The sequence below is a fragment of the Patagioenas fasciata genome, chromosome 1 (genome assembly GCF_037038585.1).
Source record: "Patagioenas fasciata isolate bPatFas1 chromosome 1, bPatFas1.hap1, whole genome shotgun sequence".
Lineage (NCBI taxonomy): Eukaryota > Metazoa > Chordata > Aves > Columbiformes > Columbidae > Patagioenas > Patagioenas fasciata.
The window spans coordinates 66597692-66622117 of NC_092520.1; the positions used below are offsets into that span (position 1 = coordinate 66597692).

General features: G+C 44.7%; 1 protein-coding gene and 1 long non-coding RNA gene across 2 annotated transcripts in view; one reads left to right on the plus strand and one right to left on the minus strand.

The window, feature by feature from the left end:
• The window catches only part of ECRG4 (ECRG4 augurin precursor), a 47759-nt gene extending 23863 nt beyond the window's left edge, over window positions 1–23896 (minus strand). Inside the window, exons 1-2 of the mRNA XM_065829545.2 lie at window positions 23725–23896; window positions 23360–23481 (exon numbers count right to left, since the gene is read on the minus strand). Of these exons, the coding sequence (XP_065685617.2) occupies window positions 23360–23481; window positions 23725–23881 (279 nt within the window). The 5' untranslated portion in view covers window positions 23882–23896. The remainder of the gene's footprint in view (window positions 1–23359; window positions 23482–23724) is intronic.
• LOC139827829 (uncharacterized) lies at window positions 4280–18695 on the plus strand. The gene is made up of 3 exons (XR_011738858.1): window positions 4280–4629; window positions 14875–15332; window positions 18410–18695. It is a non-coding gene; the product is annotated as an uncharacterized lncRNA (long non-coding RNA).
• Window positions 23897–24426: the final 530 nt, after the last annotated feature.

Sequence of the window (24426 nt, forward strand, 5' to 3'; positions counted from 1 at the left end):
GACACAAATCCATACATTCCCTTTTCTTTGTCTTTAGTATCCTCTGCTTTTTTCAATTACTGCATTTTAACAGGTGTGCAGGGAGGTCCCATAGGTTTTGTTCTCACCCTCACCCAACCCCACTACAGATATCTGGGCAGAAATACCAAGTATAATACCAGTGATGAGATGGATCCTTCTTACAGTTACCCCTGTAGTGACACCAGCCTCAGGGCTTCCTGTTCTCCTCCTCCTCCTCTCTCTCCCCTGCTACAGGCTGAGCTCCACATAAATCGGCAAAATTGGCATCAGGGCAGTCCCTGCTTGGCTGATCAGGTCGTTTGTAAGTTGAATTTCATCTCCCCAGTGTCCAGTCTGCTGCGAAACATGTTTATAGCACTGCTCTGTAAACAGCTTCAATAAAATTACCACAAGTATCAAAAAAACAAAAAAACCAACCTTCTGTTTTCTATTGTTAAGCTGTATGTTCCCAAGGCCTGGGTACACAGAAGTGCTGCCCAGTTTTATCTGCACAATTCAGGCAGCAGCGAACTGTGATGGAGAGTGTGGAGAAATGTGACTCTTCTGAATGATTTGCCTGCCAAGAAAATCTCATTGCAGACCTACACCCTGACACTGCACTCTAGGCATGAATCTGATGCTCTTAGCATGGGTACCGCAGAATAGCCCACTCTCCTCAACTTCCCCTGACACTCATCCCCGCTCCTGGTTCCTCCAGGGAATGGACACAGCTGAAGCCCTGGCCAGGTTTGTGCTACCTTCATTGCAGACATTTGCAAGGATGGATGTGCAGGATGAAGCTGGGGGAGGAAGGATGTCCATAGGTACAGGGGAGAGGGGCAAGTGCAGAGACTGCTTTTCATGTCTGTGGAGCCACTATCTGGTCCCTGTGGTCACACAGGCTACAGTGGGAAAGCCCAAAGACCCGTTTAAGGGTTTGGGAACTACTCTGCTGCTTTAAAAATATGGGACCGGAAAAGAAAAGCTGGGCTTGAGTTCTTATCTGGAAATGCCTGCAGGGTGCAAATATTTTAAAGTAGCACTGCTGAGACTGCATGCCTTTTAAATCATAACAAATCATGTCTTGCATTTCTGTAATGCCTTTCATCCTATGTTCTCTTCACAAACATAAACACATGAAGTTCAACAAGGCATCTGAGGAAGTATTTTGCTGTGTGGGAGCTTTCACGTCCCAGTTCGGCAAACGAGCAGACATGTGGGGTCAGTAGTGGCCTGTCACCCTGTGTCAGACAGGATATCTGAGGCACCAGCTGGAACATGATCAAGATCTCCTGACCACCAGCCTTATGCTCGAGTTAGGAGACATCTTTCCCTGGTAGCCCTGCAGATTTATTTGTCAAGAAACTGGCTCACAGATCCAGAAAATAAAGTTTTGAGTGGGAGGGGAGACTGCAGGGGACAAAGCAAAGTCAACTTGTCTAGCTGTTTTCTTTTGAGTATTCAGTGTCTATTCAATGCACTGGAAATGCAGAGATGTCACCCCATTTAGGTTTCTGTCTTCTGCATGCCTGGTTGGTATCCTACTGGAAACTGATTATCAAGAGACACATTTACTGTGTGGCGAATCAGAATTTGTTATTATCACCACCCCATTAATTTCCACACACATCTGCTGGAGTACTTGTTTCTGCCTGTGTCTCACATTTATCTTCATCTAATCCACTTTTTACTGTCCTTGTCTTAGTGCCAGCAACTATCATGAGGCACTGTAAACACTTGTTAGCTAACCATTTGCAATCGTCAGCTCTTCAGACTCCACATTACACTAGTCATTGGAGTTTAGCGAGTTTAAGTTCTGCGATATCGCAATTATTTAACTACATATTGAAATAAGTCACAAGCAAGCACCCTGAGCCAGTTCCAGTCCCCCAGGGATGGGAGGGGAGAGGAAATCCAGGATTTTCAAAGAGATCCAGGAACCGAGTAGCCCAGTTCCACCTGGATGTCAGTGGGGCTGGGCTATGCTCAGCCCTGCCAGCTTCTTCTAGAAAGCTCAGCCTAAATCTTTTGATAAGCAAATAGTCAAGAGGTTTTGCATGTCCTAAGCCTTCTTCAGGTCCATCACCTGCCTAAACATGCCCCAGCAGCGCCCACCCTTCTGGCTGCTGCCACCTCTCCGAGGCAGCAGGAAGGTGGGATGCTGCTGGCTGATGTGAAACATCAGCCTCAGCAGCTTTTCGTCTCCTGTCTTTCAGCCGCTGCCCAAATAGGACATGTCCCTAGTGAAAGGGAAATGTTGCTGAAAAGACAACACATCCTGCTCTCAGACACACTGGCTTCCTATCTGCGCCTCCTGCCTACAGGACACCTCAGGTTAAAATGTTTTCTGCTGAATCAAAAATAATTTCTCCCATACTACCTGACAGCCTCTTTTCCTCTGTCAAATGTAATTAGCTTCCCCTAATTAAAGGGCTGCAGCCAGGCTCAGCAGGAAGCTGGAGGAGCTCAGTCCTCAACAAGCAGCTTTTCATTTCTGCTCAGCGTTCAGGCAGCTGAAAGGCAGGAAGCCCTCACCACTCTCCTCTGGGGCACCCCATGGTTTTGGCCATCTTCTCTTTGGAGACATGAGCACAGCCCGGGCTCCAGCAGCCAAGGAGGCTGTGCTGCTGCCAGGCAGGGGTGGGTACACATGGGACACCACGCTAGCAGGTGGTCTATGCTCAGCATGGTCAAGACCTGTAGATGTTAGCCAAAGGTTTCTTCTCGTCTAGTTCCATACCTGGTAATGTGCTAAATAAAATGTAAAAGAGGTCTCGATACCATCTTCCAGCAGCAAGTGATTGCCTGGTGTGCTGTGATCTGTCCTATTCAGATTTATTGTGCCCCACTGGAGTTACATATCTTTTCTCTGCCCTCATCTGAAATACAAACCTAGTAGTTGTACACTGACAGGAGAAAAATATCCCCCAGAGTCCCCTGGGCAACTCCACGAACCCTGGATGTAGGGAGGTTTGTTGCACCAATGGCCTTAACAGCTCTACCCAGGTACAGAGGGCTCCCCAGCCTCCCCATGGAGCAAGAAGGAGACAACAAACGGGAACCATCATATTTTCATCTGCACAGCCATCTGCAGCAGTTCAAATGATATGCATGTGTCCATGCCAGAACCTCCTCTGCCCCAATTTCCCCTTTGCACCTGATGTCTCTCTTGCCTACTCACCCCTTCTTGACTTTATACACATTGTGTGAAGTCAGTTTTGAAAGAGCAGCATTTTGTAAGGGACATGGTATCATAAATTTACAGAGGTGCCTGGTGTAGTCATGAATAGAGCCCACCTCCTGTGACATCCCATTAACTTTGAGAGTAGCAAATCACATCTTGTGTCAAGGCTGAATTCATCTGACTTCAATTTCTACCCACCTGATCTTGTTATCCCTTTGTCTGCAACTTTATACCACCTCACCATTCCCTTATCAGATTGATTTTTCTGTGTGTAAGAATATAAGTCACCACTCAGCTTCCTCCTTGGCAAGAAAGTCAGCCTGTCTACCTGAAGTCACACCTGAGAAGGCTTGGTCTCCTGGCTGAGGGTCACCCTGACTGTCCTCTGCTGGAGTCTCCCCAGTATTTCCTCATTCTCCATGTGGTGTGGACCCAATAATGGGCATCTCACTCCTGAAGTGGTCTCATTCGTGCTTCACAGAGGCACAGCAACGTGCCTGCTTCTGTTTGATGTCCCTCTTGTGCATCATTGCCCTGGGATGTTGTGTCAAGGATGTTATTCATAAGCACTCTCACAGCTTCCTGAGACAGACTCTCCTGTCTTACAGGTACTCCTTATATTTTCCAGGTGGCAATTTGCCTCTATTTTAGAAATAGTTGAACATGTTTTGGATGCTGATTATTAACCAGACATTATTCTTTCTCAGTAACCTGTCATTATCTCTGTAGTTTCATCCACTAACTTTCCCACAGTGCATTTTATTTTACAGAACAGGCTGATTGTGACACTTAATGATTTGAGTATTAGATGAAGTTTTGCTGGTTAAAACTCTTGAATATGGGGTGGTGGGGAGCAGGGGAGGCGTTTTGTTTTTGTTTTCCACAGGTCTTCTTGACTATAAATAAATACAGGTCTCTTCCTCTTCAAATCTGTTTCTGGTGGTGTCTTAGATTACAACGCTGGCTGTCATAATGATGCTCCAGGCTCTTGCAATGTAGAAAACAAGAAGACTGTTGATCTCCATGGCAAAGGTAAATCCCAGTAGTTTATTTAGAAGCAATTTAACTTCTAAAGTTAAAGTTTAATTACTAAAGTGCCTGAACATTCACCAGGTTAATTAGACAGGATCAGCAAAATCTCATTCAGATGTGGTGGTTTCTTTATTTCCATTTAGATATGGATCTGTTTCAGCTTCAATGGAGTCTTCTGTGAACCCTCATATTCAAGTCAGCAAAAGTGCCTGCAGCCTTTTTTCTCTTCTCACTTGCTCTTTTATTTTTTTTCAATTTTTCTCAGTGTTCATTACAAAGTGGCACCCTGCTTCACTCCAAATGCGTAGTCCTGTCTGAAGCTCATCGAAGCTGATGAAAGTCCTTCCACTGGTCTCAGAAGTCCCTACCTGAGGCTCATAATCTATGTATTACCTTGGCCGTAGGCATCTGAGGTATGTAAAGAATATAATCTCTTTCTATCATGTCTTCTTTTTGTTCCTTTTTTTTTCAAACATACTATACAAGCTGTTAATGGAGCAAATTACATGGAAACATAATCTGTATTCCTACAGGTTTCATGGCTGTGTTTGCTGCTCGTTCCTTATCACCATCACCTAAAGCGATAAAGCCATGTTGGTGATACCATAATTGAGTTTAGTGGAAGTGATTTATCGGGTTGCTAACAGAGAATGAAAACTTTGGGGCAGGGAGGGGCAACAAGCAGCAGGAGAACAGGAACTTTTCAGAAACAAGAGTCTTGTTTTTAATGCAAATGGTTGTATTAATGAAAATTAAGGGAACAAAAACATAGTAACAACAATTTTGCTTACGGAGCAGATGACATCTTATCTAAGGAAAAAGGATTTCAAAGTTCTTCCTGAAATGTCATCTGCATTTCATCATCTCCCTGGTAACACCTAGTGTGTAGGATCTGTTCTTCACTCCTTGCTGTTAACTGATTAGGAATAAGTCTATAATTCTTCATTATGTGGATAAAATGTGGAAGACACTCACAGTTGAACACAGGAACAACAAACATACTTTTAGTGTTTCTTCATGGGAAAGAATAATTTTTTCCAAGAGTCCCACTGAAGTCCTAATGGGCTCGAAAGAAAGGCTTCACGGACTCCAATAGAGTTTGAACCAAGCTTTTGTTTAGTTTATTTTCCTGTCCTTACATTTATGAATTGTTATCTCATATTTGCATTGTGGTAGTACTCAAAAGCCCCAAACTCATGGTCCCATCATGCCGAGCTCCAGATAAGCATCCATGAAGACATCAGGTTCTGCAAGTGAATGTGCACCTAATGGCTGCTGGAGCTTGTGAAACTGTGAATCCCCACGACTGTCCTCAGTGGCCTTGGGCCTGGTGGCTTTCACTCTGCCAGGGCTGAGGAGAAATATCATGTCTCCTGGCAGGGGCTGCTGTAGGGACCATCACCACCAGCAACTCCTAAAGGTGACACCGACCTGCAGAGGAGAAGGTGGTCAGATGTCCAGTACCTGCAGCTACATGTTTGTTGTAACTGCACTTCAGCAGTTAATCAGTGACCTGACAAGTTTAAAATTAAGCTGGTGATTCAAAGTGTTGCTGAATGGCTTAGGAGGAAGTTCTGAAACCTGGCACCAATAATTTAGCAATGGTCTAGATTGAGAGATCATAGAGTTTCTGGGCACTGGTGTCTATGTACAGTGCCTATCTTCTGAGCCCACCAACTTCCTCACCAAGGACAAAAGAAATCCATTATCATGATAGGTTCAACCTCATTTGGCTGGAGAGCCATGTTTTTGGAGAAATTCTCCTTTTCCCTTAATTGATTGTTTTGTTTTCTTCTCTAATGGTAGAGGAACTGTGAAACCGCCCTATCAAGAATTTCTAATTTTGATAAATTAATTGTCTCTGTGCAGAGTGATTGATCACAGAAGATGCCAGGAAACACACTTACGTGTTTCAGAATGTCTCAAATTCATTAGCTATTCCACTTGAGCTACACGTTAGTGAGCAAGATGAAAAAAACTCTTTGGAATAATTCTTTGCAGCTTCTGTGTTTTTAAATAGGCAGCTAACAATTCATCATTTTCCCCTTTTCAGTTGTTTTATTTTTCATATGAAAGAGAATGGAATCAGCTTTTCTATTAAATAAAAAGATGAGGATAAAGTTCCCATTGCTAAATCAGGTCTGCCAGCATCTCCTTATCTCCATGTAACAATTGTTATTTTCTAAATATTTTTTCCCATTGTCCTGTGAGTATTTAGTTGCTGTTTTTTCTATCAAGATTTCTCTAAGGCAGGCCTCTAAAATTGCTGTAGCAATGTTTTGCCTCATATTTTCTTCTCTTGTTTGGTAGGCAGGGGTGGCTTCCTTGCTTACAACTCATTCAAAAGCTAAAAAGGGGTTATCACCACAGGACCAGCATGGATCTTTCCTTTTCCCCTAGACCCTACATGGAGCTACCTTGAGAAGCCTGCACCACAGTCCCCTGTACTTGCAATTTCAGAAAAGCCACCAGGATGCTCAGAGGAGCTGGGGGGTGTGGTACGTCTGGTCTGTCATGGTTAAATGCTGCATTCAGACCATTTGGCCACATGAAGCCACACTGAAACCTCGAAGAGCTGTTTGGGTACCTCTGCCTCAGTCCCTGCATGTGCTCTGAACCATTTGCTCTCCAGTTCCCATGCCAGGGTAATGCATCATGACCAAGACAGTCATGCAGCCTTGCAGCTTCATTAAATGTCTGTGGGGTGAGGACACTACTCACACAGCGTCTACACATCCAGTGTCTGAGAGAATGTGCAATCCCACCCAATGAAACAGATGTGATGGACAGATGAGCAGGCTTGAGGTGGTAGAGATAAGAAAGAAGAAAAACCAGAAGAAAAACAGGTGTGAAGGAGTCATCCCACAACAAGTTCAGTCAAATTCTGCAGCAAACCAGTACACTGAATAAGGAGGGGACTTGGTCTGCAAAATAGCCATGGCTGCCAAAAGTCTTTCCTGCTGGTTCTTGAACTTATGTTTCACAATTAAATCATCCAGAGGCCTCATGCAAATTTAGGACTGTGATATGCAAAGGGATGCCATTGCTGCATGGAGAATGAGAAAGTCTTTCTATAAAAAATGCTTAAAAATATCTCAAGGGTAGGTTTTGAGAGGATGGGACCAGACTCTTTTAAATGGTGCCAAATTATAGGATGAGGGGCAATAGGCACAGAAGGCACAGACTGAAGCATAGGAGGCTCCATCACATGAGGAGAAACTTCTGTACCTTGAGGGTGCCAGAGCACTGGCTGCCCAGAGAGGTCGTGGAGTCTCCTTCTCTGGAGACATTCAAAACCCACCTGGACACATTCCTGTGTGATCTGCTCTGGGTGAACCTGCTTTAGCAGGTGGGTTGGGCTAGATGATCTCCAGAGGTCCCTTCCAACCCCAATCATTCTGTGATTCTGTGAAAAAGGGCATTCAAGTACAGGATTCAAAGTCAAAGAGCTTCAAATAACTGAAGGCTGTAGACTTCAGAGAGTAGGCTGCTTCCCTCATCATCTTCCTCTAGGTAACTCACAACTTTCAGAGCCCATTCTACTCCTAACCCCAGCCTGAATGCAAGTAAACATTGTCAGGACAATAGTCCAGATTATCCTATGAGCTCAGCCTGAACAACTAGTAGCAGTAATGCAACTGGAAGACACCTGTTGTGTCATTAAATCCAGTCTTTGGCAGTCACAGGCAACCATAGAATGGAAGGATCCACACCCCTTCTTTGTGTTGCCACAAAATGCTTCATTAATCCATGACAAACTTAAGATCTCTGATGCAGAAATAAAGCACAAGCAAGCCACCTCAAAGGACCACAGAAAGGTAGCAAAAAGGGTCCTAATGTCCTAGAACTATGCCAGAATAAGAAGTCTGTCAGAGTAAAAAGCCCAGATTACCTTCCAGGGTAGACTGTGCCCTGTGATACTTCAGGAGGCAAAATCCCCACTGGTTCTGGATTTGATTCTTGTTTTAACCTGATGATCATCTAAGTTTTGAGTCTGAGGTCCAGAGAGATGACCCTGCCACTCACAGGGTTGCTTGGTCCTACACAGAGAAGCTTTGCCTCCTGTCCACCTTCTCCCTTCCTGCTGTAGCAAGTCTCTGACCTCCAGAAGGAGGACAAACATCAGTTACTGCATCTTGTCCAAACCCTCCTGATTCTCCACAGATAAACTGTGCATCAAAACAAGAAACAATATGCCCGGGGTCCTACAAAGGACCATCAGGAGCATAGAATTAATTAATTTTTATCCCACCTTATCAGGAGTCATAATCAACAGAGCATTTTGCCAGAGAATCTGTGGCTGAGGATCTAGTTGCATTTTCATGATTAACCCAGATTTGGAAGTTGAAATCTTAAGCCATTTCTGATCATCTCATATTGAAACATGAAAGCTGTGAAGTCATACATACTAGTGAGGGACATGGTAGGTAAAAGGCCTGTTACCTGACAGATTAATTTATTCGGGGAAACAGTTCTAATCAGAATTTCAGAATTAAAACAAAAACAAAAACAAAAAATCAGGGCACCTTTAAAAGTTCCTTATCTCCTGCTGTTATTTTCCTGCATGATGTCATTTTCTTCTATTTTTGAGATGATAAACACTTCCACAGCAACAATTTTGATGTCACAAACAGAAAATAATGATTTCAATAGAGAGATGAAGCAGGAGCAGATGACCTCTTTAAAATTAATAATAATCATCCTCTTGTCCTGCAAACACCTTTAGTTACAAAAAATTAGAAGACAAACAGAAAAACGAAGTGATATACAAGTCCCAGAACTGTCACTGAAGACCATACTTTGTTTTAAAGCCTCCAAACAAGACATAAGTGGGTCTTTTACCTTGTAGCTACTGCTGCCCCCAAAAAAGCAAAACCAAAATAAAAGTGCTCCTCTTTCTACTGTGGAATTATGACCAGAATACGGTATTAAGCACCACATCAGTGCTGTTCCCACAGAAGACAAGGTCAGAGTTTGATCTTTCACTTTATTTTTAAACTTTTTTTTTTTTTGGCATTTGAACACATAAGTAGTAGTAGTTTAAGGAAAGAAAGAAAAAAAAAAGGTCCAGATGCTTGATGAAATGTCAGCAAGAAATCAGTCGATTCTGCTTCTAGTTGATGCATTTAATATCCTTACTGCAGTGGTAGACCACCATAGTTTACTTCCAGAGGGATGAGCATACACCAGTAAGATACATTATTTCCTTAGGGAGAAATAAATGTCTCAGAAAATGGCAGAACTGAAAGAAAAGGAAAAACACTAGCTATGAAATTAGGGCAAACTTATGATCTGCCTCTAGTCTAGAGAATACATAAGATAAATCAGGGAGAATAGAAGGATGCTACGTGCAGTTCTGAAGGTGGGCAAGAGAAGACTTTGCATTGAAGTGCCTTGAAAGAAAAGGAGACTTTGGAAAGAAAAGCTTCTTAAACATCAAAAGATAAAGGACACCAATCAGGCTTAGCGAGTTAGTCTTTGAAATGCAGTACCAACTTCCAAGTCAGCAAAACATGTATAGCTTTAAGTGGAACAGCTCTGTGTTCCCTCGTACTCCTGAAAAGTTACTTTCACAAACTAGACCACATGCCTCTATTAACAAAATTCCTTTTTCTGCAGTCTGTGTGTCCAAAAATAAACCAGTAAAGCAGAAAATCCTCATGTTGAGAGAAATCAAGAGGATTGCCACAGCTGACTATATAAAGCCTTTCCCGAGGCTGGATGCACCCTTTTGCTTACACACACTGGTGCACATGGCTGCAGTTAACAACCCAATTGCAGCACCTAATTTAGACACTTCTGCAGCCAAAATTGAGTACATCAGGTTGGATGGGGAGCACCTTCCCATCACTGCGAACAGTCCCCAGCTGGGAAGATATTTTAGCACCAAAATGGTAGGGCGCAGCTGGAGGAGCAGGGGGATGACAGCCATAGGGCTGGTTTCCTTGCTCAGCTGCTTGCTGGGTATAGAGCAACCAAACAGGCATCACATTTTAAACAATCACACCCATCCAGACACGTTTGTATCATTTTCTTCCATGAGATAAAAGGAGAGATAGAAAGTACAGTTTCTTTTGCAGCTTGCAGGAGATGATTGCAGACAACTTAAACAACAGGACCACTGATGGAAGTGCATTTTCCAAAGGTGCTGCAATACAGCCAGCAGAAAGAACACCACACTGAACTTTGTAAGAGGAGCTGGACGTATATATTGTAACATAAGCGTATTATCACATAAGTGCAATTTCTGAGGGACTTCTCCCCACTTCAGCAGGGAAGTTTGCCAGCAGCCCTGTGCTGCGTGCGAGGTGGTGAGGAGCGCTGCTTCCTCAAGGCAACCTGAGGGACAGGACAAGCGTGGCCACCTTCTCCTTCTGGGGAGACCTATCAAGGAAGAAACTTCCACAAATCCAAGGCAGCAAGACAGGGAGGCCTTTTCTCTACTTTTTTTTTTTTTTTGAAAAAAAAAAAGTTCCAGTCCTGCTATGGAAGGCTGAATAAGAGATTGACAGAAGGAAGGTATTAACCTATTAAAAATAAATGATTCAGACATGAAGTTTTGAGACTTGCACCATATGGCTGGAAAACTTTTCAGGATTGAAAAAAAAATCCTCCTGAGACTGAATTTCCTTTTGATAGGAACTTGAGTAAGGGTGTGCTCACTGGGGGCCTTTAAACACTCCTTGTTAAAGCAGATGCTTGGCTGCTTACCTGTGGCAGTGACACATGGCTCTTCCTTTCATCAGCGATTTGGTTTACTTTTGAGCAGTCAGGTTTGTAGCTCTTTAAGAACTTTAAAAAAAATCGTGACTTGCTAGTTCTCTTCCTATACCTTGCTCTTTGAAAGACTAGACGGCATGCAAACCACATGCTAAGTAATATTTAAATGCCTGTCTTCTTTAGCACCCCTGCTGTTGGGAGGCAGCTCTGTGCTGGGGTGACCTCCCTGAGGTGTCTGAGGAGCAAAGAGGGAAAGAAAGGCACCAGCACCACTCGGGTATGGAGCCGGGTGGCAGACAGGTGCAGCCACTTGTACTTGTGCTGCCAAACCCAAAACCTGCACCAGCTGCAAGCCTGAGTTACCTGTCTGGAAGAGCCATTGTCTCACTTTGGACTCCAGTCTGAGACTGAACCAAAGGTTTTGGGCAGACTGGGAAGAGTGGGCTGGGCTTACAGAATCATAGAATCATAGGATAGTTTGGGTTGGAAGGGACCTTCAAAGGTCATCCAGTCCAACCCCCTGCAATGATCAGGGACATCTTCAACTAGATCAGGTTGCTCAGAGCCCTGTCCAGCCTGGCCTGGAATGTCTCCAGGGATGGGGCATCTCCCACCTCTCTGGGCAATCTGGGCCAGTGTTTCACCACCCTCATTGGAAAAAATGTCTTCCTCATGTCCAGCCTGAATCCCCCCTCCTTTAGTTTAAAACCACTAACCCTTGTCCTATCACAACAGGCCCTGGTAAATAGTCCGTCCCATCTTTCTTATAGGCACATTTTAAGTACTGAAAGTCCTTACAGTGGTATTTTAAGTACTTTTAGTGAGTTTGAGGCTAAAATTCTTACAGTAAAACACAGGCAGGCCAAGCAGGCTGCATCCCAGGATTCAGGATCAGACAGGGAGAGCCTCAGCCTTCTCTCTCACCTGCACACTGGGGGTCAGGCAGTACATTGACTGCAGAGGGTTCCTTCTACTCCATCCTTGGGCTTGCATCTTGCATGTGGAAGGCTGCAGCAGGATGCACTAAGGGAGCTGGGAGGAACAAAAACTCTGATTTGCATGGGGTTTTGGCTTGGATATCACACAGGTGTTTTTTCAGCTCCGCTGAAGGGAAGAACGCAGGCTCTCAGGACACAACAGACGAGACCTGTGGAGGAGAAATGGGTCCTGCTACTTGCTCCTTGCAAAGAATGGGTGAACAGCATGTGATGGACAAGGTCACATGCCCTTTTTAGTTAACATGTCGTTTATTGATTGAATCTTGAAGTGTCAGGGTCTTGCTCAGGCAAAGGGACTGCAGAATGAGAGGGAAAAACATCTTCAGAAGGCTGTAGGACTGAGTTGGGACCAGTGCTGTGGAAATGGCTATTGGCCCCTGTAGGTGAGTGATACAAAGGCGGGGTGCAGGAGCATCCCATCAGCTGTAATGCAGCTGATGCAGGTCTGACAATTGATGGAGGGACCAGCTACCATGCAGCATCTGCTTCAACATCTGGAGGGGCTGACCACCTCCGCAGTACTCTGTGGCCTTCTGGCTGTCATGCCTAGAAAGGGTCATGGAGCTGGGAGCAAGCTCATGATTTTTCTAAGACAGCGAAGCTTGGGGTGAAGGAAGGTAACAACAAACCCTTTAGCCACACGCTGTTGTTATGCCCCAATTCTTTAAAAAGCAAGATAAATGAGAGGTCCTAGGCTCAGGTCAAACTATCCTAACACAGCCTCTTAGGGATGGCAATTAATCAGTAATTGGCACGCACACAAAAAAAGGCCAGAGGAGTAGGGGAACAGGAGAGTATCCCTGCAGACTCAGATCTGTCCTTGTTTTGTGTTCCCTCTCCTCAGATACAGGACTTGCAGCCACTGTCCTGAACCCCACACAAGCTGGGGGCTGCACTCCCCTGCATTGGCCACACTTGCCAGCCTATTTTCACAGGAGCAGCTCCTCACTGCACCCCTGCTCACTGCAGGAACCTGAAAGATTTTGGCACAGTGTTACATCTTTCAGCTGCTTTCCTTGCCTCTAGCCCATCGCTGCTGTTTTCAGGCAGGCCTTTTGTCTGTGTTTCCTTTGGGCAGCTGGGCCTCTGAAATATGAATGCTCTATTTTCCCTCCTTCCTTCTCCTTCTTCCCTTCTCTATAAGCTCAGCTGAAGTGCCCATGTAACAGATTGCACCCCTGCAAGTTGGGTGTTTGTGCACCTTTCTTTGCTTTTAAAACAACTTCATTTCTCCCTCTGTATAGAGACACCTGTGCTTTGTCATCGCAGAGCTGCAGGCAGAGCTGGACTCTCTGAGACAATGATTGCAGGTTATGAAGTAATATCTGCATCACATCATTATTTTATTCGGTACGTGGTGATCGAGTAGCTGTCAGCGTCTGTCTCACTCTCCCTGCAGCAGATGACAGAGGTATCTGTGTCCCCAGCACCATCAGGCCCTGCCAGTGCCTGTATCCACTACTGAGACTCCCTCAGGTGACACTTTTCATTTTCTTCTGCTTCTGTCAGCAAAAACTTTAACGTCTCTTTTGCTGCTCCTTCCTTTCACTTGGATCTGCCTGTCAGCCAATGTATATTTGCTGCACAGGACTCCCTCCACTCCCAAAAATGACAAAGTACGTGTTAGTACAGATCCAGCTGCAAGCAAACCCAGGCACTGCAGAACCTGTAAAAGGGTCTATTCCACTTACCGAGATTATTACAAGCTATTAGTCAAGTACCTGAATGCATTGGGCTATGCAGAAAGATCGTTGTTTTGTTTTCTGTTTGCTTTTTCTCTTCTGAAAGCTTTCTGTCACAGCAAATGACGCCAAACTCCTACCCATGCACTTAATTTTCAGTATGGATGCCTAGCAAGTGAGAAGCTAGATTGAAAACCCATCTTCACTGCCACATATGGTAAACATCATCAGCTAGGGGTCTACGAGCTTTGATTCAGGTCAGCTGGCATCAAAGGAGACTCAGGAGTGTTTGCTTTCAATTCCAAGGGTGAACAAAATAATCTGTTCTAAGGCTCAGGCCTCCTCCTGCCCTTCATCAGGGGTCACTTTGCGCAGGGGGAAACAAACAGGAGAGAGGAGAAATTATCTGCTGAATCAGCCTCTGCTTTGTTCTTCTGTGTTACGGCTGCCATCAGCAGACCTCTGAATGAGAGAGGTAAACGCGCTACCACTTGTTCAAATATTTTGCATTAAAAAAGGAGCTAGTTTAATAAATCTCCCGGAGGAGGAAGAGTTGCCCTAGTTCAGCCTTTTCCCCTTTGAGCCTGGAGTAGCTGCAGCTGATACTTAGTTATCTTAAGAGCAGGGATGAAGGGGAGACGGGGATCCAAATTTAGATTTTGTGGGAGCTTTCTTTTGGTTTTGCCTTTGGACATGACAGCTACTCCTGACACTTCCTCTCCATCTGCTCCCTCCTTAAATCCAGAGTGGTGATGTGCAAAGCTGGAAAAACATTCACCTTCTCAGCTTAGCCTTCACCTTGCACCAGCCGTTTACCTTCCTGATTAGGCAAATACTGCATCTGCAAATACTTATCATTTTCAGTAACTTTGCATATTCTTTCCTTCTGGTAGTTTCCCTGTGTTTTAAATTTATTTTGTGCAAAAGGAATTATTCACTCTAATTTCCGAGCATCAGCCGTGTTCTCCCCCAGGCAGAGCTGAACAGGCTGCAGCCCTTCATTCCTGAATCTGGTGGAGAGAGGGAAGAAGGGTCTTGCAGGGAGAGTGGCCTGCAACTCCGGTGATCCAGATTTGCTTCCTCAGTGTCCTTTTGCCTCACCTGTGGAGAGCAGGGCTGGCAAATTTCCTACCCTCAGAGGTGCAAGAGGAAAAAGGTGATCAGAAAAGTGGTCAGATCCCAATGTGATCCATGCAACTGTCAACAGTACATTATTATTATTACTACTGCTTTCTGTTTGCTCTTTTTTTTTCTCCAGCCAAGTGATTACCAAAGTGAAGTGGAGCAGCATCAACAGGAAGGTGTGAGAGACATGTCCAAAGACCCCAAGGGAGAGAGGAAGAAGCTAACCTGTATCTACAATATCATGCATTAATGCCAGTGCTTTCTAAGGGAAGGGGACCCTCTTCTTCCTCCCACTGTATTTTTTGAGGAAGGCTTAGTAAACACATTTCATCTAATGCATCCCCCTCAGGCACCAAAAGAGACCCTGAGTTGGGGAACAGGATGTGCATCAAGGCATTGTCCCGATACCAAATGCAAACCCCACTCAGAGAAACCATGGGAAGTGATGGTCACTCCTGGAAGAATAAAATCTACCTCCATGCAGCCAGCCATTTCCCAGGCTTACGAGGTTTTCTTGGGCTTTCTGAATGTCACCCAAAATGCTGTGACTAGAAAGCAGCATCACTTAAAAGCAGGTTTTCAGCTTGCTGGGTGAGTGGTGGTCATGCAAGTCCTTCATGCTTCCTGCTGAAAGTGTACTTCAGCTTCCTAAAAATTACATGTAATGCAGAAGGACCACGGGACCTCTGGACATACACCTGATTTCTGGTACTGAGAATGGGCATGTTGCTCATGTGGGTATATAGTCCAATAAACTCAGCCTCTTTTCTATTCTGGAAAAAATGTTCCTCAGCTAATTAGGTCCTGTGAGCAGGTTGTAAGTTTTTGTAAATGCTGTTAAAGAAAATACATCACAATAACTATTGGCAAACTGTTATTACTGCTGCTTCCTCATCTATTTCTCTCTGCTATGCCTGACCGCTGACTCAAGTTTGACAATATCATGGCAAGACCAGCTGAAGCCCTCACTACAGCCTAGCCGTTCACACCATCTCAATACTCACTTAAAAAAACCCCACTCTTTTTAGCTTTCTTTACTTTTTATTTTTCCACCCAGTTGCTTGTTTCAAGCTCTGATCTGGTGCCACAGCTGCATCCCCAGGGACAGGGGAACTCCATCCTGTGGCACCTCTGCAGAATTCACTGCTTCATCAGATCACAGCCTACTTGTTAATTCACTTAAATCACATGAAAAAGTGTTCTGGCTGTGGTGAAAGAATTGGGTATAAATCTCGATCCAAAGTGGTATTTCTACTAAAACGCAGCACATTTCAGGACACACCAATCCGATGAATAAGCCTTTTGTTATCAACCTAGCAAGGAAATGAAATGGTCAGGTACATGCCAGGGCTGAAAATTTAAGGCTTTCCAATACCTTGGCAATGGCTTTACCCATATGCCTGCTCCACCATTCATTCCTCCCCTCAATGCCTTCCCCATCGCTGTCTCCTGCAGCTGGATACCTCTTTGGCATCTCCATCCTCTTCAAACCCTCCCTTAGACTCTGTTCCTTTTGCTCTGCCTGTTAAACTACATGTGCTGTGGTGGCCACAGCACGGCTTTGGTGTGCTGTGCCAAGGGCAGCTCTGCCACCCTTAGCTCACCCTGCCTTTCCCCTCTTCTGCTACCTGCAGATCCATGTATCCCTCTGTCTCTTAGCTCCAAGGAACTGGAAAGATGAACACACAGCAAAACAAAGCCTGTCCTTTCTTTTCTGAGTTATGACACATGGATTGGTTTTGTTTATTTCAGCCATTTACCTTTGGGTGAAGAGTTGTGGTTTGCTGCTGGTGTCATCTCAACAGTACAAGCCTTTGTGCAGGGCTGTGGCTGTATCATCTTGGAGTTGTTCATGTCCATGTAGCCATCTCTGCTAGACATGGGGGAATCAGGTCCCATCAATGTAACTGTATCTATGCCAAAGGGCTGTCTTAGTTTAATTTTTAGAGATGGAGTCAAAGCCCTACCAAAACCATTTAGGTAAGCCCTCATGCATCAATTAAAAGCACAGCAGGGCTCTCTTTCCCTGCTCAATGAGAGTGCTCGATGTAGTGTATTACTTTCCACCTCAGAATAACCCATGAGTTACCACTCATCAACACTTGACCTGGTATTCACCTATGGAATTCCTTAATACATCAATTTTTTTTCATCTCAGTGACTTTTTCCACTTTCCCTCCAACTTTCATTCACCCTTCCTGGCCTTACACCCTCAGGCTTTCTGAAAAAGTAATTGCACGTGCTGCCAGTTTACTGTGATTTCCATTGCAATAGTCTAGATTCAATCCTAAAGCTTTGTGTTGTGGCTCATAATAGGACTCTCAGACCTGGATGCAACCAGGCTGATTTCAAGAAGCAGGTTTCCTTGTTCTGCTAAGGATCTGAGAAGTTACAGGGGATAACCCCCATTTGGGGCTACCTGAAATGCTAATCACTGGAGGGCCACCACAGAGCAAGGATTTCTTAACGTCTGCTGTTCTGTTTTCCAGACACATGGCTCATTCCCTTTCCTGATGGAAAATGTTTCTCTTAATGCTTGGTTTCTCCTTCTGGCTACCCAACACCATTTCCCTTTGTCTCTTTATTCAGGATAATAAGTATTTCCTCACAGCCCCAGGGTTGCAGCCGTGTGTATGATTCTGCAGTTTGCTTGCAGAGGAGAGGAGCTCTCTGGCTGCCGGGGACAGTGTGGAGGAAAGCAGCAGCCTCACTAGCTGGTGGGGAATCACAGCTCATATGTAGGCCTGCTGGGGCTGACACAACCTATCTACCAGCACACTCCACCTCAGAAAGGCCCAAACTCCTCCATGGCCCAGTTACATATGGACACAGGGCTGATTTTTGTGTATGTTCAAGAATGAACATCGAATCATAGAATAGTTCGGATTGGAAGGGACTTTCAAAGGCCATCTAGTTAAAGCCTCCTGCAATAAGCAGGGACATCTGCAACTAGATCAGGTTGCTCAGAGCCCCATCCAGCCTGGTCTGGAATGTCTCCAGGGATGGGGCATCTCCCACCTCTCTGGGAAACCTGGGCCAGTGTTTCACCACCCTCAGTGTAAAAAAATTTCTTCCTTGTGTCTAACATGTATCTCCCCTCTTCTAGTTTAAAACTATTACTCCTTATCTTGTCATAACAGGCCCTGCTAAAAAGTCTGTCCCCATCTTTCTTATAGGCTCTTCGTAAGTACTGAAAGGCCACAATAAGGTCTCCCTGGAGCCTTCTCTTCTCCAGGCTGAACAACCCCAGCTCAGCCTTTCCTCATCCACTAGTGTCAAGTGCTATCAGCTGTCCCACATGGACATTGTGGCTAGTGTTCTGGAGCACATGCACTTTCTGTGCATGTCCTGGGGATGGATGCCCCAGCATTTCCAGCATTATAGCACAATGGAGGAAATGGTGAGCTCAATCTAGGGGCCTCCAGCTGGACTCCTGTGCCTTGAACGTGTTGGAACCTGTTGTACCAGGAGCTACAGAAAATAATCTCTCCTAACATGGGAAGCTTTTTATTTTATTATGATTATTACATTACTTTCCAGCATAGGCACACAGAGTTGAAGAAGGGGAAAAGGAAACTTTCAGGATTCAGATGGTTGGGATTCATCGCTTGCTCCAGCTGATGGGTGGGAGACACTATATGAAAATAAACACACGGTCTTCCTCTCAGCTCCGTTGACAGGAACAGCAAGAGCCGGATGCAAAAAGAACAGGGAGGTGGTTTGATCCTTCTGTTCTGCCCAGCTGGATGCCAGGGAAGGATCTTCGAGAAGGAAGAAAGAGTGTGTGGCCTGCACAAGAACAGAGAGGAAGACGGGTGGTGTCTGGAGCCTATGCTATCATCACTTCATCACAGCCGTACCAGTCCACATGCATTAGTGGACAAATGCACCCATTTCACAAGGATGTCGTCTGGTCTTCCATCCTCCCCATAATTAAACAAAGACACAACAGTGCTACCTGGCAGAGGATTTTCTTTTTTCATTAGAGAGGAAGAACCACACGTAGTGGTCACAAACACACTAGCAACACATGGCTCTATTAATAATCTTTAATTGCGTTGTGCATACCCATGATACTAAAAAACAGTGAAAAGGAACATAGGCTTTAAAAAGTAAAAGTGAGTCACTTGACAGCTGGAAGGAAGGCTTGAAATTGTCAACATCTCAGCACTGGAATAAGCTGCTTATCCCTTGAATAGTCCAGTTCAGGTTATGGTTAAAGTAAAAAATCAGGTTACAGTAACATTAATGATCGGGAACAAGACAAAACCTAAAACTCCAGTTGGCGTTGGACGGACAAAGCAATGCGTAGACTGAAAAAAAAACATATCCCCTGACAACTTTTTCATGTGAGCCAGGGATGCGGGCCCTTGGCTGTAGGTAAGCCAAGGTAAGAGTCTGGGGTAGGAACAGGGTTGGGTTGCAACAGGAACAAGGAGAGGGTTGGGAGCAGAGCCCCAGTTGGCATTTGGCTGCCAAGGGGTTTCCGTAGTAAGGAGTAGGCAGCAAAAATATTTCTCCCCAACAACTTTTTCACTGAAATGATGGCTGGGGGTCTTGGCCCAAGGCTCAATCCATGCCTAGTGTTATGGTTAAGGCATGTGTTAGGCTTCTGAAATATTGTTCCTCTGACATCTTCATCAGGACCATGTCTGGCTGTTCCTAGCTATAGTTAACTCTAAGTCAGGCTTTGCTTTAGGAAAGAGATAAGCTTTTAAGCTTCAGTTGATGCTGCATTTCTCACAGGCTGCCAAGGGTAGTGTCAAACTTCTGAAAAAAAAAAAAAAAAGAAAAGAAAAAAAATCATTCCTTTGACAATTGCTTGATTTGAGCTTTGGATACTTAGCAAAGTGTTCCTCCTCCTCACAGAGTTGGGTTTAAGCTTGGGAAAGAGAAAGCTTAAAGCTCCACTCAGCGTGGCACTGCTGAGAGGGTTTTGGAGGAAAGAGTAGGCTGCAGAAAGATTGCTTTTTCCTCCGATCATTGCTCTGGATGCCTGGTTAAGGATCTGCTGTGCTCAGGCTTTATGACTAGGGATGGAAGAGGAACAAAGCCTAGAGCTCCTGCTGCCACAGGCCTGCAAAGGGTTTGGAATAGCAAAAAACTTACCCCCCTACTAATTTTTTTTGTCTCTGCTATGGCTGAGTGCTCTTATGTACGGAGTAGCCCACACATTGGCTTAGGGGACACTCACAAGTGCTATAGCTCCAGCTGGCATGGGGTTGTCAATACATTGCCAAAGGAAGAGAGAGTCTGCAGAGTTTTCTCCCCTCACAACCTCTTTATCTTGGCCTTTGCTTGGTCTCTTTGGCAAAAGCTCAGCTCACACACAGGGTCTAGGGTTAGGTTCATGAAGATGTCAAAGCCTAGAGCTCCATGTGATGTGGAGCTGTCAAGGAACTGCCTCAGAGGGCCGGACGAGATTCATTAGGATTTTGCTCCTGACAACTTCATTATTGGTGTGGCTTGTGCTACCTGATGATAGTCCAATCAAGGCCAGTGTGTATGATTAGGAGAGGGAAAATCCTCAAACTTGAGTTGAGTTGTGGCTGACAAGTCTGCAAAAATATTTCTCTCCTGATAGCTTCTTGATTTCTGCTTTGGCTTATGGTCCTTGTAAAAGGGCCTAGACCATACTCAGGGTTAGAGTTTGGATTGAGAAACAAAGCTTAGAGCTTACCTCACCTTAGGGCTGCCAAAGAAAAGGACAGGCTGCAAAATAACTCCTCTGAGAGCTTCTTCATCTGGGCTCATGGCATAGTGCCCTTGTTTAAGCCTCAGTCAAGTCCATTTGTCAAGGGATGTCACTAGATGTCTTCCTCTCCAACTCAGTGGGAGTTGGATCATGCCCATTTGTTGTATTTTCCTCCTCAGGGTTCAAATCAAACCTTATTTAGATGTTACATAAAATCCCTTTGAAACAAAACTCCCACCCAGTTCTCACAAACTTGACTGTACCCAATGACTGCTCACAGTGCTCCAAAGGAGGAAGATATCATTGATGTGAAGTAAACATCATAAATAACTTCATGGGACTGATGCTTCTTGGCAGAGGCTATGATCTTCAGATAAATCCATAATTTTCTTAAGGTGGATAGAAGTCTACTAGAACTTCCTTATGAGTAGATTCTGGTCAGAACGTCACAGTTGGAAGACTGTTGACATTTACACCTGTGTATCACCAAATCCCTCCTGGAACATGGCCAATTCAACACTGTACTGCCACAACAATTGAGCTCTTCAGTGGTCAGTTATACATGTAAGAGGTTCAGCCAAACAGGTCACAGTACATGTCTTTGGGCAGGTCAAGAATATTCATGGCCTTCAATTTTTGTGTTTTGCTCAACAGAATCAGTGGGAAGGTTCACTAGCCCCAAAACCTGAACAATAACTACTAAATCCATTCTTAAGCCAAGGAGTGGAAGGAAATAATGGTATACTCTTAGAGCCCATGTCTGCTAAGAAGGTTGAGGGGAGGGGCAGGGCTCACCTTGAGGAGCTGCAATTTGACTACAGCAAGAAATCAAAGAACCACTTGGAGCAAAATAAATTATTCCTGGCAGAAAAAAATGGGATTAAGGAGAAATAGGGGAAGAATAGCAAGGCTGAAACTATGAGGAAAGGAATCAGTAGTGAAAGTAGAGAGAGGAGAGAAGAGGGAAAGGCCAAGGGCTCCTGTTAAGGTGTGAGACACAGGAGAGTCCCTCAGAGCTACCGCTGCTTCTCACCCACATCTGCAGCAGCAAAGGGGCCAAGGAGCAAGACTCTCAAGCTAATGGTCAACCAGTCAGAAGCATGAGTGGCCTAGTGGGACAAGAAAGGACATTCTTGGACTTGACATCTCACATAGGTTTGCAGGTATCAAAGCCATCAGGTAATAGCCATGACCAGGTAACAGGAGAAAAAGTGATTCATAGGAAACCCCATAGAAAATATTCATTCCCCTCTAGCATTTCACAGATGGCAATCTCCAGGACACCACCACCTATGCCTGCCACTGACAACCTGAACAACGTGGATCACCGATGGTGCAAGTGTTGCTGGTGGCCTTGTGTGACCAGCCAGCCTGTGCTCAGACAACTGCATTCATGGAGCCACGAGGCCCAGGAGCGGCCCGACGTGCTGCCCAGCTGATTCACCGAGCACCCAGCAAAACTGTTTGCGTGGATAAAGCCAAAGTGCCGCAGTGATTCCCAGTAGCTACACCCACATTCAGAAAGGGCAGTGCAGCGACTTGTACCTTAATTTGGTATTTCCTGGTTTGCCACCCTGAGCTCAGCACTCTGGAAAGATATTTGTACTCAGCACTAACAAAAGCTGGGGCTGGCAGGGGTGGGTGGGCACAGTTGTCTTGGAGCTTGTTTTCATTGAAAATACAGTATAGCGCACAGCAAGAAGTGCTAGTAGGTCCCACCGTGTTCTTGCACCTGCCCACAGTTAAATGACAACACCTTGTTGGATCAAGGCCACAACGAAAACATTTGCTGGGATGGAAGAAGAGAAGGACAAAGCATAAAATCAAAACAACACACTTGGCACTAGTACTGAGAACCTGTTTCGGTGCCACGAGGACCCCTGGTCTTCCCAAAAGCATACAGGGTTCAGGGCACAACTCACTTCAGGTCACACTGCAATCTCAGCCACATTACAGATCTGCAAGCACCAGACCAAGCATCAGTTTCTTAAACACAGATGCAAAGCTAATATAAGCTGAAAGTAAGTTGTTAATGACCTTGCTCAAAAACATGACATTCAAATCCCCTTCAGAATTAGCCCCTCAAAAATCAAGCAAACTTAATAGCTCACTCAGTTGGCCTCACTTCAGGAAAATTTCTGTTGCCTTTGTAAACACAGCTGACTCTCCATTTTACTCCTTCCTATTGGCAATGTACTTCACTTGCTAAATAGAGATATCTAAACAATCTCTCTTTGTGCAATAATTTTTGTGCTCTCCCCATCGGTCTCTTTCAGTCAGCTGCTCCTACTCTGTGCAGTACAGTTCAAGGCAGCATTCAGAGTATGCATTAAAAATATTCGGGGTTTTGGTCAAGATACTGACAAGAAAAAAAAAATATTTCTGGGTATGAATGCAGGGTGAGAGAAAGCCATTATTTCATCATGTCTCTCTAGAAAACAATGTCCTGCTACTGTTTCCTTTACAAAAATCTAGGTTTTCTAGACAGAATTAATGGTACAAATTTACCCCAGTGTAGCTTTCAGAATCTACCAAAAATCATTTCCATGCATAAAATATTTCATTTCTCTATTTTATATCCTAAAATCACTATTGCTTAAAACCCAATAGGTATTTCTGCAAGATAAACACTGACTTTATAATGAAATTACTTTTATTTTTGTTTTCTCTTGTAACCCTATATAACTAATTTCCATTCATCCTCACCCCTAGAGAGGAGTTATCCTGAGCAGAAACATCTACTCAAGGAGAACTGGAAATCAATAGCTTTTTCTGTCCAGTCATTTCAGACTTTATGCAAATGAGCAGAAATCACTGTTCAGCAGACTACCACTGACTTTTGGATAGGCTTTTCAGTTGAAGTCAATCCCAGCAGCAGTCACTCAAAAATACCCCACCCAGGTGGTTACCTGAAGTGACTTACCAGCTTCTCCAGAGCCTCAACAGCCAACGATGGAGCAACAAAGCAGCAAACCTCCCCCTGCACCTCCAGCTGCAAACAGCAGCGTTGCTGCACCCAGCATGAATTTCTGCCAGATATTAATCCTAAAAAGCAAGAGCAGCATCAGCTTTGAATGCAGATGGGCTTAGCCAGACTCTCCATGCACTCCAGCCTTAGTCGAGTAATTTCCCACGTCTCAATCCAATCTTAGATGAGGAGAAACCCCTGTGAAACAAGTTGTTATGCTTCTAGTGTAGCTTGGCCCCTATTAAAATAAAAAAGGGGATGATGATGATAAGACTACACACACATTACTAGGTCAAGAGGGAAGAAGACTGTGTACTTACCAGTACTGCACAACCGTGTGGGCTCTGCAACTGACACATGACATTTTAAGCATGCATGAGTCCTTCTGACACGCTGCAGGGAAAAAGTAACTCCTCTGAGACTTGGGAAGAAGGATTTACTTGCCTCACTATGCCTCAGCTTATGAGTGTGCTTCATTAATTTGGTTTTAAATAACTCTGAAGACACTGCACAGTTACCATCTCATCTACTCAAGTAAATGATTTGGTTAGGGAAAAAAAAAAAAGTTGTTGTTGTTTCCATTTGAGAGCAAGCACTCCTCACTTCACCAGCTGCACAGACAGACCTTTGTTCAATAAATCCTACGTGCGTTTCCAGCGGCCAGCACAGAAGGACAGATTGTGCCTGGCAGAGAGAGGATGGGTGTGGAAAGCATCCCCGCGGTGCCGGCCCAGTGGCTCACCGCTGTCAGGATGGGGGGATAGGAAAACTGTGCCAGTCTGTTTGAGCTGCTAGATTTCCTTAAAGGAGAAGGTTGTCCCTACATCCCTCAGCCTAGACCAAGTTCTGGCCCCTCATCAATATGTTCTGTTGCCAGTTATTACTCAAATGTTGCAGGGCTTGTAATTCAGCTCCATGCCTCGATCATCCTGAAAGAGGGAAGAGAGAAAAGCTGTGTACAAAGGAACATTGATTTTTAAACGCCATTTTGTTTTGGATTAATACACAGTTAGAAGAGATTG